The following is a 19,579-nucleotide window of genomic DNA, read 5'->3' as shown; positions in this document are numbered from 1 at the left end:
ATATACCAAGTATATTTATTATTGAGATTTTCAGGTTTTTAAGGATACCTCATGTACATACTGTATTTAGGATCTCAGCAGGCGTAACATTTTTATTACTGCATATTTGCACATACTGTAATTACAATAAATGTTAAGTCACATGTGTATCATTCTGAATCATTTTTGTAATGAGCTGTCCTCTTGTTGACATGCTCATCTGAACAAAACTTGGTCTTTATGCAAAATCTTACTGCAAGGTACAAGTACTGTATTTATGGACAACTAACCATTGCCTGAAAGAAGGAGGGCTATGTAAAGAAATAAAGGGACCATTTACCAAGAATGCATTACCCATGAAAGAAACGTTTCTCAACAACAGCAACTTTATCTTTTAGGATTTAAAAGAGAAGTGTAGGACATTTTTTTATCCCATCTATACTCACCTAGGTGGATGCAGCATCAGTCCGATTCTGCCTCTGTCCCCTGCTCTACAGGTGAGAACATGGTGATCGCATGACCACTGATCACTGAGTTCTCACAGCCACTCTGAGCAGAGAGCGGTGACTGTCGGCCATTGCTGTCTGTTCTGCACCCCCCAAGCTCACTGAAGCGTTGGGCTGCAAAGGGGGAAGCTGAGCCAGGTGCCACTCCAGACTCTGGGATGGATAACCCCCATCTAAAGTCAGGATCTTTCCCCAGCCTGGACCAGCTGAGTGACATCAGCTGACGGGGCTTCAAAACAAACTGCACTCAAAAGAGCTTTGGCTGTACTTCTCCTTTAATAATAGAGTTTAGAGAGTTGTGTAGAAATCACAGCAGAATGCTGGTGCAATATAAGCTCATAAAATAATTATTTGTGCTATGGTGAAGACATTGTCATCTTCCACAAATATAGCTTAAAGTGGAACTTCACTCCCTCGATCAACATGATTATTTGGAATCCTTATGCTGCTAGCATTAGTAAATAGATAGGAAAGTATATCATATTTACTTGTTTTCAACTATTTTTTACATTTCTCCAGTTACTTCCTGATTTCCAGGCCAGGGCAAATGATCTCATACAGTCTTCAGGAGGGGATGAGAGGTTTTCCCAGCTAAGCACGCCCTCCTGCCTGCATGCCTGAGCTAAGGGCAAGATTCCAGGAAGTAATTGCTACATGAATCATCTGCCCTTACTCAAGATGGCCACAGCCAGAAATGCTAGGGGTGTTTTTCTATGTGATTTCTCAGCAAAATAAAGCATGGCGATATGGACGGATTGGGGGAGTTTGCCTTGAATATTAAAAATGAATTTGGTTTGTGGTGTTCAGATAAAGATTTAATGACCAGCCAGTGGCAAAAAAAACAAATTCTAGGGCTAAATATTTGTATTTATTTATCTAAATATATCTAAGGGTGAGTTGGAAAAAAAAGTAAACCCATTAAGACCCTCTGTGAGGTAACATGGAAGGGTTTCTCTTTACCTACAGCCTTCTAGTAAGCAGCCTGACATGGTTTGCAGGTAAAATGTGCTTTTACAGGTCCCTATAAAAAAAAACACCACAAAAGGTATCCACTCCTCATTATTACAGAGATTATTACTGAATAGACAGATATTTCCAGCTTTTAGCAATGTTCTATTAGTTCCAGTATTGGTTTTTACTTTCAGGAGAGCATTACATGATGACAACTCATCAATCTACTTACCATCCTCTGCCATTGGAAAAGATTAAAGAACCCAAGGAACCAATGCCAAAAAACATAATCAAGCGGCCACCATTGGAGACTGTGACTAAGTACCAGAGTGACTTCTCCAACTACTATCACGTGGAACCAAGCAAGCTGGCTCTCCCACCCAGCAATAACCTGACAGTAAACCCATTTTATAGGTGAGAAACTGGAGTTTTGGAGATACATATATGCATGAATATGCACTTTAAACCCTAAGCTGTGTTCAATGCTTGAACCCCAATCCACTTTAATAGAACCATAAATTGGAAAGCAGTATTTGAATTTTTAATTGGATCTTCTGCAGTGATATACTCCCTACAGATAATTTAGAAATTATGTTTCCAGGTACATGGAATGTGCAAATGTATTTAATATAATACTTATGAATATTTTAATGATTACCATAAGGCTGAGCTCCATTCAGCCGGTTGTACAGTGCTAAGGAGGCCTGCAGAATGAGGAATAAGGTAAGTATTCCTCTGTTTTAAACCTCCCCTATACTAAGCAAGCATTTCAGCATTGCTATTCAGGGTTGCACATAATATTAATTTCAATGGCTGACCGGAGTACAGCTGTAAAGGAAACATTTACCTAAAAAAAAGTCAAAAGATTGACTTGCTATACCCAGCACTGAAGTGTGAGAGATACATGCAGTAAATATAACATTTGATGGGGAGAAAAAAGGGGGATAACATGAGCATGCCCAATAAGAAACTGAAAACTATCTTTTTTTTCCATGATTATCAGCACTGACTTTAGGACAGTTCAAAAGGAGGCTTTTCCTGGCTGGAACCCAGTTCTGCACCCTAGGCCTGAGCCAGCTCAGCTGAAAGAGGAATTGACAGCCATGGATAAGGAGAGAGGAGGACAAGTAGATGGAAATACAGTCACAAAGGTAAAAAAAATCTCTCCAACATTATTTGTGGAGTTTGTGTTACCCGCTAATCCACACATTTACCTTCATCCTCAATATAGTGTAGCTTCTTTTATTTAAGCCTTAGCCAATTCATGTCCAGTTTTTTTTCTGAAAATTCATAGCATGTTAATCTTGTAATGGACATGCGTATTCTCTCTGATTAACGCAAGTATGTAAAGGTAGTTTTATTTTATGATTTGTTTTCACTGTATTACTTTATGTCTTCATCTATTTTTCACTATTGTTTTATGTTAACCAATAAAGCATACTGTTTCCAATTACAGAGAGCCACCAATATAGCTATAAGAAATGTACCATAAAAGTATGTAAAAGAATACACCAAGTTATTGTGTGCATATATTCATATTGGCTAAAATGCAAGTGAAAGATGTGATAATCATTGTGGTTGACTTTTAAGGCACCTCATGCTTGATCATCTGTCACTAATGCCAAAGACCAGCCTTTCTCAACCCTTTTACCACAGAGGGTCTCTTGAAATGATTTTCAGGTCTAAGGGGACCTCTGCTTAACAATTAATAGGGAGTCTATGAAAAAAAAATGTGCCTTACAATGGTGGTCATTGAGAAGAATGCCCCCCTTAAAGTGATGGCTAGAATGCCATCAGACAGCTTTAGAGATCATTGGTGTTATACTGCTGGCTCTGTCAAGTTGTGTTGGCCCTGTAACTATTCAAGTAGAATCAAATAGGAGGTTGATCAGCCACAGATTAAGGTACCCCCACAGCCTCTGGAGGAACACTAGGGTTCCACGAAACCCTGGTTGAGAATGGCTGCCATAGAAAATACTTAAATATAAGCTTGAAATAAAAACAGAGGTGTCAAGTGTACACTACTACACCAGAAAGTATGGCAAGGCAAATCTAGATAAGAGAAGGATCCACCTTAAAGGATAAGTTCACCTTTGTTCCACCCGTTTTTAGTTTGGAACATGTAACATGCTTCTAGCAGCTGCAGCTTGCACCCCTGATCCCTTCCTATGACAGGGGGCAGCGGATCCTCTCCCTGCACCAGTTGTCACAATTTGAAAACAGCGTGGCCACATTATTCATTCATGGCTTCCTGTGAATGGATAGACAAGTACTCTCAGCCATTGCAGCTGATGGCTTGTAGTTCTCAATTAACTGTGAGTGCTGGTGAGAGCTCTGGCAGTCCACTGACCTTCCTGCTCCCAGGTAACTACCTGTCCGTACAAGGTAGAGACCAACAGCTATTATGAGAATCTGCAGGAGTCTGAGATTGCATCTGCAATGCCTTTCAATAGGTAAGCTTAGTCTTTAAAATCCTTAATACACTTTAGTATCACCAAAGTCTGCTGATAATGCTCCACATGCACAATGGTAAATAATGGATATTTACAAAAAACAACGTTTTAAATAATGTTATGAAAGTTACAAAATTAATAAGTCTTGCATGCTTTATCAATATGGTTACTTAATTAGTTTAACTGGACACAAGCAATTGTTTTTTTTATTTTTTAAACATAATAATTAAACATTTTCAGACAATTATAATTAATTCTCCTACAAAAGTCATCTTATAATTGTAATCCAAAATTATAGTGAGAACTAAATTTAACTATAATGCATCTTAATTCAATTTTATTTTTACAGATATATTGCAATACTAAATAAAGATCAGTTATATTTCTGAAAGCTGAACTCTTGTAGTAGCAACTAATTACAAAGTAAAAATACACATATACCAGAGTGTAACTGGGGCCTCAACTTCTACCACAGCATTAGCATAGGTTAGTAAAGAACACACCACCTGCTTGATGATTGCACATGGAAGAGGACAGAAAGGCGCTTCTAAGTGCAGTAAACCACTGTGTTTTATTCAGAAAGGTCTTGATGAAGGTGCTTACTGCGCATGCTTCAAAACACATCACCGCCCCCTTTTGATCTCACTTCTGGTGTTTGCACTCCATAACTGCGGCGTGCGGTCCACCAGGCATCCCAGAAGAGCAGCAGCCCTCTTGAACCTGTGCTCTCTGCTCCCCCTGCAGTTGCTGGCAGGCAACGTATTATGAGAGAGACCCCCAGTGACAGGAACCCTGCATAGATTTCACTGATGAGCTTATTGATCACGGAAATCCTGTAAGTGTTTTTAACTGTTTCTGAATAAAACACAGTGGAATACTGCACTTAGAAGTGCCTTTCTGTCCTCTTCCATATGCCCACAGAGCCTTGCTTCACTCTTGAAAGTGCTGCCGGGTGCTTGTTCCAGATGTCATCCACACAGAGGCTACTGCCTCCAGCAGAGGCGCCCTCAAACTGTCTTTTTGTTTGATGATTGCACATGATGGAGCAGAAGCACACTGAGTCATCATCACTCTGTATACACAGAAAACATATACCGCAGCAGAGATTGATTAGCACTTGGCGATGGATGGCCTTCCTTCTCCCTGAGTGTTGCGGTACACAGGATTACAGGCTTCCCATATCAAGACAAATGTATGTACTTAGGCTACATTTGCATGGGCGTTTTGCCACGGTGTGAATGGCAGTGGCAAGAATCTGCAAATTCCTGCTGCTGTTTTTGACAAATGTATGTTGCTAGCTGCAGCCACTAAATATGTACACTTCAAAGACAGGTTGTCAGCAGCGGCAGCTGTTCGTGGATGTTTGTACAGCCAGCAATTACCTGCGATGATCGCTGCTGGATGCACTTCTGTTAACTTTGTAAAAACCACATGATATGTAAACTAATGGAGATACAAAAAATAAAGCTAAAATAAAAAAGGTTAATTTATTTTGAGGACCACCAGCTATGCTTCAATCCCCACATTAGGAAAAAAGGTCTTCACCAACTAAGATGAGTACCTCCAGTCTTTCTTGCATCTATTCAACTTAGATTTTTTTAAATTATATTTAAAGCTTGCTTTCCTGCCTCCTGAGCCGCAATCCAGGGAGCCAGTGAGACGTCCACGATCAGTACTTCGGCCTCTTAATGGAAAATTTGACGGCACTACTCACAACAGAAGTGTGTTCAAAGATTGGGGTGTTCAACCACGACAGCGATATGGAGATCCTATGGATGGTGTTTCACTACGACCTCTGGTACAGTAAAAACTGTTGCATTCAAAAATAAGAATACAGCCGATCTATTAATATTATGTACACCCTAGATTAGTTTTTTCCCTACATACAGGTGAAACTCGAAAAATTAGAATATCGTGCAAAAGTTCATTTATTTCAGTAATGCATCTTAAAAGGTGAAACTAATATATGAGAGACTCATTACATGCAAAGCAAGATAGTTCAAGCCGTAATTTGTCATAATTGTGATGATTATGGCTTACAGCTCATGAAAACCCCAAATCCACAATCTCAGAAAATTAGAATATTACATGCAATCAATAAAACAAGGATTGTACATAGAACAATATCGGACCTCTGAAAAGTATAAGCATGCATATGTACTTGGTTTGGGCCCCTTTTGCAGCAATTACTTCCTCAATGCGGCGTGGCATGGAAGCTATCAGCCTGTGGCACTGCTGAGGTGTTATGGAAGACGAGGATGCTTTAATAGCGACCTTCAGCTCTTCTGCATTGTTCGGTCTCATGTCTCTCATTTTCTCTTGGCAATGCCCCATAGATTCTCTATGGGGTTCAGGTCAGGTCAGGCGAGTTTGCTGGCCAATCAAGCACAGTAATCCCACGGTTGTTGAACCAGGTTGTGGTGCTTTTGGCAGTGTGGGCAGGTGCCAAGTCCTGCTGGAAAATGAAGTCAGCATCCCCATAAAGCTCATCTGCGGAAAGGAAGCATGAAGTGCTGCAAAATCTCCTGGTAGACGGCTGCGTTGACCCTGGACTTAATGAAGCACAGTGGACCAACACCACCAGATGACATGGCTCCCCAAATCAACACAGACTGTGAAAACTTCACACTGGACTTCAAGCATCTTGCAGTGTGTGCCTCTCCATTCTTCCTCCATGCTCTGGGTCCTTGGTTTCCAAATGAGATGCAAAAGTTGCTCTCATCAGAAAAGAGGACTTTGGACCACTGAGCAACAGACCAGGTCTGTTTTTCTTTAGCCCAGGTAAGATGCTTCTGACATTGTTTGTTGTTCAGGAGCGGCTTGACAAGAGGAATACGACATTTGAAGCCCATGTCCAGGATCCATCTGTGTGTGGTGGCTCTTGATGCACTGACTCCAGCCTCAGTCCACTCCTTGTGAAAGTCCCCAACACTTTTAAATGCCCTTTTCCTGACAATCCTCTCCAGGCTGCGGTCATCCCTGCTGCTTGTGCACCTTTTTCTTCTACACTCTTCCCTTCCACATAACTTTCTATTAATGTGCTTTGATACAGCACTTTGGGAACATCCAACTTCTTTTGCAATTACCTTTTGAGGTTTTCCCTCCTTATGGAGGGTGTCAATGATGGTTTTCTGCACAACTGTCAGGTCAGCAGTCTTTCCCATGATTGTGATTCCTACTGAACCAGACTGAGAGACCATTTAAAGGCTCAGGAACCCTTTGCAGGTGTTATGGCTTAATTAGCTGGTTAGAGTGGGACACTTTGAGCCTAGAATATTGCACAATAATTTTCACAATAATCTAATTTTCTGAGATTGTGGATTTGGGGTTTTCATGAGCTGTAAGCCATAATCATCACAATTATGACAAATCACGGCTTGAATTATCTTGCTTTGCATGTAATGAGTCTATCTCATATATTAGTTTCACCTTTTAAGGTGCATTACTGAAATAAATGAACTTTTGCATGATATTCAAATTTTTTGAGTTTCACCTGTGTGTGTATGTATATATATATATATATATATATATACAGTGCTCAAAAAATGAAAGGAACACTTTTTAATCAGAGTATAGCATCAAGTCAATTAAACTCCTGGGATATTGATCTGGTCAGTTAAGTAGCAGAGGGGGTTGTTAATCAGTTTCAACTGCTTTGGTGTTAATGACATTAACAGGTGCACTAGATTGGCCACAATAAGATGACCCCCAAAACAGGAATGGTTTTACAGATGGAGGCCCCTGACATTATTTTCCTACTCATCTTTTCTGACTGTTTTTCACTAGTTTTGCATTTGGCTAGGGTCAGTGTCACTACTGGTAGCATGAGGCGATACCTGGACCCTACAGAGGTTGTACAGGCATTCCAACTCCTACAGGATGGCACATCAATAAGTGCCATTGCCAGAAGGTTTGCTGTGTCTCCCAGCACAGTCTCAAGAGCATGGAGGAGATTCCAGTAGACAGGCAGTTACTCTATGAGAGCTGGACAGGGCCATAGAAGGTACTTAACCCATCAGCAGGACCTATGTCTGCTCCTTTGTGCAAGGAGGAACAGGATCAGCACTGCCAGAGCCCTACAAAATTACCTCCAGCAAGCCACTGGTGTGAATGTCTCTGACCAAACAATCAGAAACAGACTTCATGAAGGTGGCCTGAGGGCCCAACGTCCTCTAGTGGGCCCTGTGCTCACTGCCTGGCACCACAGAGCTCAATTGGCATTTTCCATTGAACACCAGAATTGACAGGTCCACCACTGGCACCCTCTGCTTTTCACAGACACCATCCATCGTCTCATTAGGAGCATGCCCCAACATTGTCAGGCATGCATACAAACTACTGAGTACCATTTTGAGTTGCTGCAATGAAATTTTAGCAAAATGGACTAGCCTGCTGCATCATTTTTTTACTTTGATTTTCAGGGTGTCTTTGAATTCAGTCCTCTGTAGGTTGATAATTTTCATTTCCATCAAACGATGAGGCATCCTTATGTTCCTAACACATTACCCAGTCCATATCAGTATAGATATCCAGCATGATATTTTTTCCCATTGAGATCTGATGTGTTTTCAAAGTGTTCCTTTAATTTTTTTGAACAGTAATATATATATATATATTTATATACACACACACCCACATATACACACACACATATATACATATACACTATATTGACAAAAGTATTGGGACGCCTACCTTTACACACACATGAACTTTAATGGCATCCCAGTCTTAGTCCGTAGGGTTCAATATTGAGTTGGCCCACCCTTTGCAGCTATAACAACTTCAGCACTTCTGGGAAGGCTGTCCACAAGGCTTAGGAGTGTATCTATAGGAATGTTTGACTATTCTTCCAGAAGCGCATTTGAGATGTCAAGCACTGATATTGGACGAGAAGGCCTGGCTCGCAGTCTCCACTCTAATTCACCCCAAAGGTGTTCTATTGGTTTGAGGTCAGGACTCTGTACAGGCCAGTCAAATTTCTCCACCCCAAACTCGCTCATCCATGTCTTTATGGACTTTGCTTTGTGCACTGGTCTGCAGTCATGTTGGAACAGGAAGGGGCCATCCCCAAACTGTTCCCACAAAGTGGGTAGCATGAAATTGTCCAAATGTCTTGGAATGCTGATGCTTTAAGAGTTCCCTTCACAGGAACTAAGGGGCCAAGCCCAATCCCTGACGAACAACCCCACACCATAATCCCCCCCTCCACAAAACTTTACACTTGGCACAATGCAGTCAGGCAAGTACCGTTCTCCTGGCAACCGCTAAACCCACACACGTCCATCAGATTGCCGGACAGAGAAGCATGATTCATCAATCCAGAGAACACATCTCCACTGCTCTAGAGTCCAGTGGTGGCATGCTTTACACCACTGCATCCGGCGCTTTGCATTGAACTGGTGATGTAAGGCTTGGATGCAGCTGCTTGGCCATGGAAACCCATTCCATGAAGCTCTCTGCACACTGTTGTGCTAATCTGAAGGCCACACAAAGTTTGGAGGTCTTAAACTATTGACTCTGCAGACAGTTGGTGACTTCTGCGCACTGTGCGCTTCAGCATGCGCTGACCCCGCTCTGTCATTTTACGTGGCCTACCACTTCATGGCTGAGTTGCTATTGTTCCCAGTTGCTTCCACTTTGTTATAATACTACTAACAGTTGACCGTGGAATATTTAGTAGCAAGGAAATTTCATAGAGGGACCTATTGCACAGGTGGCAACCTATCACAGTACCACGCTTGAATTCACTGAGCTCCTCAGAGCGACCCATTATTTCACAAATGTTTCACAAATGCCTAGGTGCTTGATTGTATACACCTGTGGCCATGGAGGTGATTGGAACGCCTGAATCCAATGATTTGGAGGGGTGTCCCAATACTTTTGGCAATATAGTGTGTGTAATATATATATATTGTATATACAGTGTATATATATATATATATATATTTTATTGCTGTTTGTGTCCTCTGCTGGAGATATTTCACCTACTCTTTTTGTCCTTGTGACAATTTTTACTTGGACTAAAGTGAAGGAACAAATAGAGGGAAAATCATCCAACGGGGACCCTTGTTGTAGTGATAACTGCCTAAGATTTTCCTCACTTTGGAATTACTTTCTCTCACTTCTTGTTTCTTCTAGGGGACAAGAATTGGGGTGGAATATATATATAAAGTCTCCACACCCTAATTAAAATGTCAGGTTTTTGTTATATGATAAATCATTTCAGAACCTTTTCCACCTTTAATGTAACCTATAAACTGTACAACTCAGTTGAACAACAAACTGAAATCTTTTCGGTGGAGAGAAGTAAAAATAAAAAAATAAAATAATATGGTTGCATAAGTGTGCACACCCTCGGATTCAGGTCTGAGCTCTGGCCGGGCCATTCCAAAACTTTAATCTTCTTTTGATGAAGCCATTCCTTTGTTGATTTGGATGTATGCTTTGGGTTGTTGTCATGCTGCAAAATGACGTTCCTCTTCATGTTCAACTTTCTAGCAAAAGCCTGAAGGTTTTGTGCCAATATTGACTGGTATTTGGAACTGTTCATAATTCCCTCTACCTTGACTAAGGCCCCAGTTCCAGCTGAACAAAAACAGCACCAAAGCATGATGCTACCACCACCATGCTTCACTGTGGGTATGGTGTTCTTTTGGTGATGTGCAGTGTTGTTTTTGCGCCAAACATCTTTTGGAATTATGGGGAAAAAGTTCAACCTTGGTTTCACCAGACCAGAACACATTCTCCCACATGCATTTGGAAGACTTCAGTTGTGTTTTTGTAAAATTTATCTGGGCTTGGATGTTTTTCTTAATAAGAAAAGGCTTCCGTCTTGCCACTCTACTCCATAGCCCAGACATATGAAGAATACGGCAGATTGTTGTCACATGTACCACACAGCCGGTACTTGTCAGATATTCCTGCAGCTCCAGGCCTCTTGGCAGCCTCCCAGATCAGTTTTCTTCTCGTCTTTTCATCAATTTTGGAGGGACGTCCAGTTCTTGGTAATGTCACTGTTGTGGCATATTTTCTCCACATGATGATGACTGTCTTCACTGTGTTCCATAGTATATCTAATGCCTTGGAAATTCTTTTGTACCCTTCTCCTGACTGATACCTTTTAACAATGAGATCCCTCTGATGCTTTGGAAGCTCTCTGCGGACCATGGATTTTGCTGTTGGATGCGACTAAGAAAATGTCAGGAAAGAATTACTAGAACAGCTGAACTTTATTTGGGGTTAATCAGAGGCACTTTAAATGATGGCAGGTGTGTACTGACTCCTATTTAACATGATTTTGAATGTGAGTGCCTAATTCTGAACACAACTACATCCCCAGTCATAAGAGGGTATACACACTTATGCAACCACATTATTTTAGTTTTTTTATGTTTACTTCTCCCCCCTCCAAAGATTTCAGTTTGTTTTTCAATTGAGTTGTACATTTTATAGGTCACATTAAAGGTGGAAAAAGTTCTGCAATGATTTATCTTTGTCTCATTTTTTTACATCACAGAAACCTGACATTTTAACAGGGGTGTGTAGACTTTTTATATCCACTGGATCCTCTGGATCCTCATCTTTTATATTATACCAAAAATGAATTGGATGAGTTTGACATTACTACTCTGCCTCATCCAATCTGAGAACGCTTTGCATTCATTTAGAAGTTTCTCTGAATGGCACCCAACCTCCTGTATTCACAATGCATCAGGCCAGCCACACAGCATGGAACTACTTCAGTGATTTCCAGCTTCCAGGGGGTATGGTATATACTTAGTCACATTGGTCCAAACTGGATTAATGTTACCGTATATGAAATATCCATACCTGGGATTTCTCTTTCACTTTATTGTATTTTTTTTTACTGAAAATATGTGTTTCATAAACCATGTGACACAAAAGAATTGGAACTACCACTATTGTATTATCCAGGGTTTCTGCTATCATAAAATATATAATATTGTGGTATTAACTAATCCTCAGGTCTAAAATGTGCATTTTAACAAAAAGTGGCTCTGGCAGGGTAAACAACCAAACACAGTAAGGCCTCATTTATACTTGTTCAGGGGGGATATGGGTGGTAAAACATGTGGTTGATCTGCATTTTACCACCCCCAATTTCTCCCCCTTAATCTACAAAGGCAGTGGGCAGCAGTGTACACATGCTGCAGCCACGTTGCTTTGTCTTGTGGAGGGGAAAACATTATCCCCTTCCTCCTTGTGTCCGGTGGACAGGTTTTTAGGCATTAAAGCAGGTAGTGAAACAGCAACACTGCCTGTCAAATATTCTCTGAAAAGTGATGCACTACAGATCACTTTTCAGAGGGCTCCACAACTGTAAAAGAGCCCTAAGGCAGGTGATTTTTAAAAGAAGTTAGTAAAGGCAGTTCACAAACATCCCTCATGTACTTTTAAAATGAATTTCCCATGTAGAACAACATACTAATCTGTTAAAATTCACAGGTAAAGCTTGACAGTGAAACTACAACTGGCACTACATTCATACCTAAAAAAGGTGAGCTGGTGAAGAATTGCAAACCTGCAAAGGATAACCTGGAGCTGAGCGGTGACAGGGACTTCTGCACTGTACACAAGGAGACCTACAGGTATTAGAACAGACTTCATTAGTTTCATAGGTATGGCCACTGAAATCCCCAGGCCAAACACTACCAATACCATAATGGACTGTTCCATTCTAAGCAGGATATACTGGCACAGCTCTAATCACCGTGGTCCACCATGACAAACTCTATACTGTTGGCTAGGCCAGAGCTACACGGGATCATTGCTCCATCATGCTGCCAAAATGGCCATCAATCACCTGAATGGGCAACGTGATAAGTGACAGTATATACAGGCTGCTGTTCCGATTTGCAGACATGTTGGAAATTTTAAAGATTTTTGGCTTTTTCTGTGACTACCTTAGCTATGTTTTCACAAACTAAATTTAAAGCTTGGCTGAACTTTCAGTCATTAATCTGCTACATACTATCCAGCTGCTTCAAAACAAAAGGTGTGCAATGTCTTACAATTAATTTTCCTTCTAAAGCAGCCACAGCCTGCATGGCAAAGCCTGTCCCTTACCATGTTGCAGAGTGCAACCCTTGTTCTTTGGGGAAACAGTGAACTCTCTGCAGAGGTCTGTCTTCCCCCACTCTCGAGTCGGAGCCACAGCTCTCCAATCAGCAGGGAGCATCAGCTTTGCTGACTGCCAAGGTAAAGGATAGGTTCACCATTTGTAATATGTTACACCTGTATTCAGGGTGTAACATGTTACTGATGGAGCAGCACCCCCCTTCCCTGATCCCCATTGAGACAGCGAGCTGGGAATCCTCTCCCCACAGCCGCTTTCAATTTGACATATAAACTTTTTAATTGGAACGGCGGCTCCTGTTATTTTTCAAAACCGTCAGAAAAAAAAAAAATCTTTTCCTTGCAAGATGGGAGCTTGGAGGCCCTCTGTATACTGAACGCCTTCCGAAATCTCACTTCCTGCCTATGTGATTGGCTAGGTGCTTCTCCCTGCACTGTAATAAAAAGTCAAATCTGAGATCAGCGGGTTCCACTTACAAGGTTTATATGTCAAATTGAAATGATTATATCTGCTGTGGAGGATGGCTGGAAAGTAATGCAGGCCATAGATGGGGAGAAAAACGGCAGATTTTTCTTTTAAAAAACGAAAATTCGGTCGTTCAAGCGGCCGACGTTGCCATCAATGGTAAAAAAAATCGGCCGATTTTCATCCCTTCTACAGCCAGCAAAAAGTGTCCCTGCAGAGAGCTCTGCTATTTCTGACAGTTCCTTGACATTTACAGCGGTTGAAACATTGTATCTATTTATTTCCATTTAGGATACAGATGTTTTTATTCGGAAACAAATAGATACAATGTTTCAACCGCTGTAAATGTCAAAGAACTGTCAGAGAACTGTCAGAAATAGCGGAGCTCTCTGCAGAGACACTTTTTGCTGGACTGGAATTATTCTTATTTTCATCCTACTTCTTCTTCTTCTTCTTCTTCTTCTTCATCCTCATCCTCTTCTTCTTCTTCTTCTTCATCCTCATCCTCTTCTTCTTCTTCTTCTTCATCCTCATCCTCTTCTTCATCCTCATCTTCTTCTTCATCCTCATCCTCTTCTTCATCCTCATCCTCTTCTTCTTCTTCTTTTTCATCCTCATCCTCTTCTTCATCCTCATCCTCTTCTTCTTCTTCATCATCCTCTTCTTCTTCATCATCCTCTTCTTCTTCTTCTTCATCCTCATCCTCTTCTTCTTCATCCTCTTCTTCTTCCTCTTCTTCTTCATCCTCATCCTCATCCTCTTCTTCTTCTTCTTCTTCTTCCTCATTTTCTTCTTCCTCATCCTCTTCTTCTTCTTCTTCGTCATCCTCATCCTCTTCTTCTTCTTCTTCATCATCATCCTCATCCTCCTCCTCTTCTTCTTCTTCTTCTTCATCCTCATCCTCTTCTTCATCCTCATCCTCTTCTTCATCCTCATCCTCTTCTTCATCATCATCATCATCATCATCATCATCATCCTCTTCTTCTTCTTCTTCATCCTCCTCTTCTTCTTCTTCTTCTTCTTCATCATCCTCATCCTCTTCTTCTTCTTCATCCTCATCCTCTTCTTCTTCTTCTTCTTCATCCTCATCCTCTTCTTCTTCATCCTCATCCTCTTCTTCATCCTCATCCTCTTCTTCTTCATCCTCATCCTCTTCTTCATCCTCATCCTCTTCTTCTTCATCCTCATCCTCTTCTTCATCCTCTTCTTCATCCTCTTCTTCTTTTTCTTCTTTTTGTCTTCCTCTTGCAGGTCACTGCTCATGCGCAGTTTTTTTATCGGTAAAAAATCGGCCGATTCGCCCACTAATTGCCGCGAAAATCGGCCGATCGGCAAAATCGGCCGATTTTTTTCCAACTTTACCGAAAAAAAAAACGGCCAAAATACCGAAAAACGGCCGACCAAATCGCCCACTAACGATCCGAAAATCGGCCGATTTTATTTTCGGCCGAAAAATCGGCCGATTTTCGACCCATCTATGGCCTGCATTACGCTTAGAAGGTTCCTTTGATAAAGTCAGAATCAAATAAAGGAAATATAGAGAACTGGATTGAGGAGTACTTTGAGGAGGGAGAGATCCCTGTACCCACACAGGCTCACAGTGCAGCTTCCTCTCTACACAACTCCAGCTATACAACCACAGGCTGTTCACAAGGAGAGTATATTGAAACCAGCTATCTGCTGAACTTTTACCCAGTTTGATTTTGCACAAATGCACATTGGATTTACATATTGATATATTTTTTATAAAGATCACGATTGGACTTTTTCACTTTTATGTTTATGCTGATTTATTTAATTTTCACTTTTATGCTTATACCATTATTATTTATTCATCTTGTATTAATTTGGATTACATGAATAATTTATATATATGCACATTTATGGTGGAAGTTCATGTAGATATCAGACTATCATATACTTGGAATCATGTACAGAGTTTTGTCTAATATATAGATTAAGATATTTAACAGAGCGCGGCACAATATAATTTACTATTCATCTCTAAGATACGTCCGTTCCTAACCTCGGAAACCACTAAGCAACTTATTCACTCCCTTGTTATATCTCGCCTCGACTATTGTAACTCCCTCCTCACTGGCCTACCTCATCGCAGGCTATCCCCTCTTCAGTCTATCATGAATGTTGCTGCCAGACTCATCCACCTTACTAACCGTTCTGTATCCGCCACCACTCTCTGCCAATCCCTCCACTGACTCCCAGTTGCCCAACGGATAAAATTCAAAACACTAACAATAACGTATAAAGCCGTTCATAACACTGCCCCAAATTACATCACCGATCTTGTCTCTAAATATCACCCAAACTGTACTCTCCACTCCTCGCAAGACCTTCTACTCTCTAGCTCCCTTGTCTCCTCCTCCCATGCTCGTCTCCAGGACTTCTCCAGGGCTTCCCCCATCCTCTGGAACTCCCTACCCCAATCTATCAGACTATCGCCTACTCTGCTGACTTTTAGGCGATCACTGAAAACCTATCTCTTCAGGGAAGCTTATCCCGCCCTCTGCTAATACTGGAATCCTCTGCTCTTCCAACAGCTCCATCCCCCACAGTTATTACCTACTGTACCATTAATCCCTCCCTCCTAGATTGTAAGCTCCAAAGAGCAGGGCCCTCAAATCCCTCTTGTATTGAGTTGTATTGTTACTGTATTGTCTCCCAATATAATGTACAGCGCTGAGCAAACTGTTGGCGTTATATAAATCCTGTATAATAATAATAATAATAAATGGCTGATTTCTTCAGCCATAACCCCGGTAAACCACTTGAAAACCGCAACGTTTATATATGTATTGTGCTCAAGTGGTTAAAAATGTCCATAGTCCCTAATCCATTTCAGAAGCAAGCAAGGGAGGATGGCTACATTCCTACATGCAATGGGGCCATGGAGAATGAATGCAGCCACCCTCTAGCAGGAAATCATATCACAGCAGCAGAAAAAAGGAATTTGGAAATTTGTACGAGGACAGCAATGGCACTTTTTGAGATAACATTAAATACTTCAGATTTTTTAAACCAGAGTTTAGTGTCAATTTAATGATATACATTAACACTTTCTTGCTGTAAAATTGTAAAAAAGCAACTTGTAAAGTAAATCTGGATGTACTTAACTTCTGGCCCTCTTCTTATTCAGGTCTCCAGCTTTGCCTCAGTGCCGATTGCAGATTTACCTTGAACAAAGAAGACAGAATGACAGTCATCAGCAAAAGGAAAATCAGTAATGCAAGACGATTATTAGCTGATGGCTTAATGATTCCCTGCTCTTCTGCATAACATTTCCAGCCTTGTTTTTTTCAATGTCTGAGTGCACTATACAGCATAGATACGTTTATTCTATAGAAATATAATCTGTAAACCAATATCTTATCTTTTATAAGTCTAAACGCAATGATAGTAGAGTTCAGGACCATGGAGACATACACAGTATATATATATACATATCCTCTTTTAAATCAAAATATGAAAATATGCTAAAAAGTTTTAGTAAACACCTTAGAAAATCTAGTCATTGAAGTATAACTAAAGGTAAAATGTCTTTTTTTTCAGGTTTGGAAGGAGTGGAAGAGGATTAGAACAGCTGCCAGGTTTTTATTGCTGTCTGTATCCCAATTAAGAAGAATCCCCCCCCCCCCATTTGTCCAGCTAACCATTATCATCAAAAGTGACATTTAAAAAAAATCCCAAATTTTGGGTTTTCCCCGGAAAAGTAACGGGGTGGGGGAATCTTCCAATTGGGACATGGGGAGTCCCTGGGGATTCCCTTAATTTGCAGATTTCCTCCCACTTCCTATATTGGCGATGGAAATGGCAAATGGGAAAGGAGGTGCAGGTAAATCTCCACAATAGGACACAGATGACAAAAAAAATCAGACAGGGGTTATAACCCTCCCTTACTCTATCCAAAATAAAATGTTTTGCCTATAGTTCTACTTTAAGTGATGCCCAAATCCAGGAATCCATCCATGAACACCAGTGACCAAAAATTGCTCTGTGAGTCAGGAATTTTTTTATATTGCTTTTCGATCAATAAGAAAGCACTATGAAATGCATTGGCTTTGGCAAGAATTCACTGTACACAGATCTGGTAGTGCTGGTTTACATTAGATGTCATAAATTAATATCTCACATGCATAATTTACCAGATTATCCTTCCAACTTGCACAAATATGGGCGGGGATTTTTTTCGGGCTGAGCATGGTGCTGCATTCTTACCAAGCACTGACATCAACCAGCTCATTAACTTACATGTCTGGGAATCCCCACCCACATAAGCAAATGAACGGGGATCAGAAAGGGTTACATCATTGTCTAAATAATTGGACAATAATGTCACCACTTCCCTTCCCCTCTCTTTATATAGCTGATTGGTTGTATGGGGCGGGTTGGCAGTTTTTTTGATTTTTGGTTTAATACAAATGTATTTCAATGTTGGGGTGTTTTTATTTCTAGGTGAAATATTTTTTCTTTTTGTGAATGAGTAGGGGTACGCCCTACTCATTCATATAGGGGAGTGCAGGTTATGGGGGAAGGGGCTCTTGTCATCATCAATATGCTTTGCCGGGGGGGAGGGGCATGCTGCCCCCCCCCCTTTCCTGATCAGCTAGGCTGAATCCTTGGATTAGGGGTCTGGTATGGATTTTTATTGGAACCTTATGCATTTTTTTGCATGGAGATCCCCCTTAAAATTTATACTAGATCCAAAGTGGATGGATTTCCATTTTTTTTCCGTGTGACGTACCCCACTAAAGTTCATAACAGATTCAAAGGGTCTGGTATGTATTTTGGGAAGGGGTGGGGGGACTCTAGACCTTTTTTTTTCATTCTTGCTGTAGGATGTGCTAAAGGAAAGGGGATACTTACATTACAATTTTCCTTTTAGATGATAGGCCCTCTGTCCCACTCAGTCACATCCAGGTCTAATAAATAGCAAAGCACTACTGTAGACCAGGGGCGGACTGACCATTTGGAAACACGGCACTGCCCAAGGGCCCGGGGTCAGTAGGGGGCCCCATGAGATGCCCCTGGTACCTTTTTCATAGGCTTTTTTGAGTTTGGGCAAAGACACAGGGGCCCTATAACCCCCTATTGCCTGGTGGCCCCATGAGTTGTTAGTCCGCCCCTGCTGTAGACCCATGTCATATTGCTAGTGTATGGGCAGACAATGCATTGGTGTCTCTACTGCATCTCTGTGGCCTCATGGTCACCCTGATTGCTACTCAAAGGAGTGTTGGCTCTTCAACAGGGGGTTATTGCACATGTGTTATAACCATGAGCTCCTAGTCATTGCACGCACTGCCCTAGGACCCAACACCACAATTATGCCAAGCCTGCAAAGCATTGCAACCATAGCATATATACAACCCCCTCCAACAACTGCGTTGAGTTTAGGGGGCAGTAAAACTGCAGTTCAACCACCTATTTTTACCTCCTCTAGCCAGTGTGAATGAGCCCTTACTGAAAAACTGATATTGCTTTGTTTATGGCAACATTTGTCATTTTCATTCAATTTGCTATATTTAAAAATGAACATTTGTTCTTTTGGGCCCATGCAGAGCCCTGTCATAATTCTATTGCTCTTCAGAGAGTGTTCCCAAAGTAGTGTCACATAAGAGGGGCAAGCATGTTCAGAATAGGTGAAAAAGTCTTGATCCCATGAGCATCAATACAAGAGGAATGACCCCTAATCAATTAAAGATTAACATTTCTATTTTCCAGGACATGCAGAGCCCTGTCTTGAAGTGGAACTTCACTCTGTCAGTCAACACTGACTATTTGTAATCCTTATGCTGCTATCATTAGTAAATAGATAGGAAGGTATATTATATTTACTTGTTCTAAACTTATTTTTATCCATTTCCTCAGTTACTTCCTGGTTTCTATGCCTAGGCAAATGTCATACATCTCAGGAGCCTTCAGATGGGGAAGAGGGGTTTACTTAGCTAAGCACACCCTCCTGCTTGCATGAATGAGCTAAGGGTAGATGGATTCTAGGAAGTAAATGCTACATGAATCATTTGCCATTACTCAAGATGACCATGGCCAGAAATGTTAAGTAGGTGTTTTTCAAAGCGATTTCTTGCCAAAATAAAGCATGGAGACATGGA

General features: G+C 41.1%; 1 protein-coding gene across 2 annotated transcripts in view; it reads left to right on the top strand.

Moving 5' to 3' along the window:
* LOC149468403 (uncharacterized) overlaps positions 1 to 19,579 on the top strand; it is a 49,560-nt gene extending 29,981 nt beyond the window's left edge. For both annotated transcript variants that reach the window (XM_089670157.1, XM_089670156.1), the window contains exons 6-10: positions 1,631 to 1,850; positions 2,440 to 2,587; positions 5,505 to 5,687; positions 12,359 to 12,501; positions 16,609 to 19,579. In XM_089670157.1, the coding sequence (XP_089526283.1) occupies positions 1,631 to 1,850; positions 2,440 to 2,587; positions 5,505 to 5,687; positions 12,359 to 12,501; positions 16,609 to 16,696 (782 nt within the window). In that variant the 3' untranslated portion in view covers positions 16,697 to 19,579. The remainder of the gene's footprint in view (positions 1 to 1,630; positions 1,851 to 2,439; positions 2,588 to 5,504; positions 5,688 to 12,358; positions 12,502 to 16,608) is intronic.

This window comes from Staurois parvus, unplaced genomic scaffold (assembly GCF_062004578.1).
Source record: "Staurois parvus isolate SC_StPar_1 unplaced genomic scaffold, SC_StPar_1.0 ptg000087l, whole genome shotgun sequence".
NCBI lineage: Eukaryota > Metazoa > Chordata > Amphibia > Anura > Ranidae > Staurois > Staurois parvus.
Note: the sequence above shows the minus strand (reverse complement) of the source record. Positions and strands in the feature narration are given on the sequence as shown.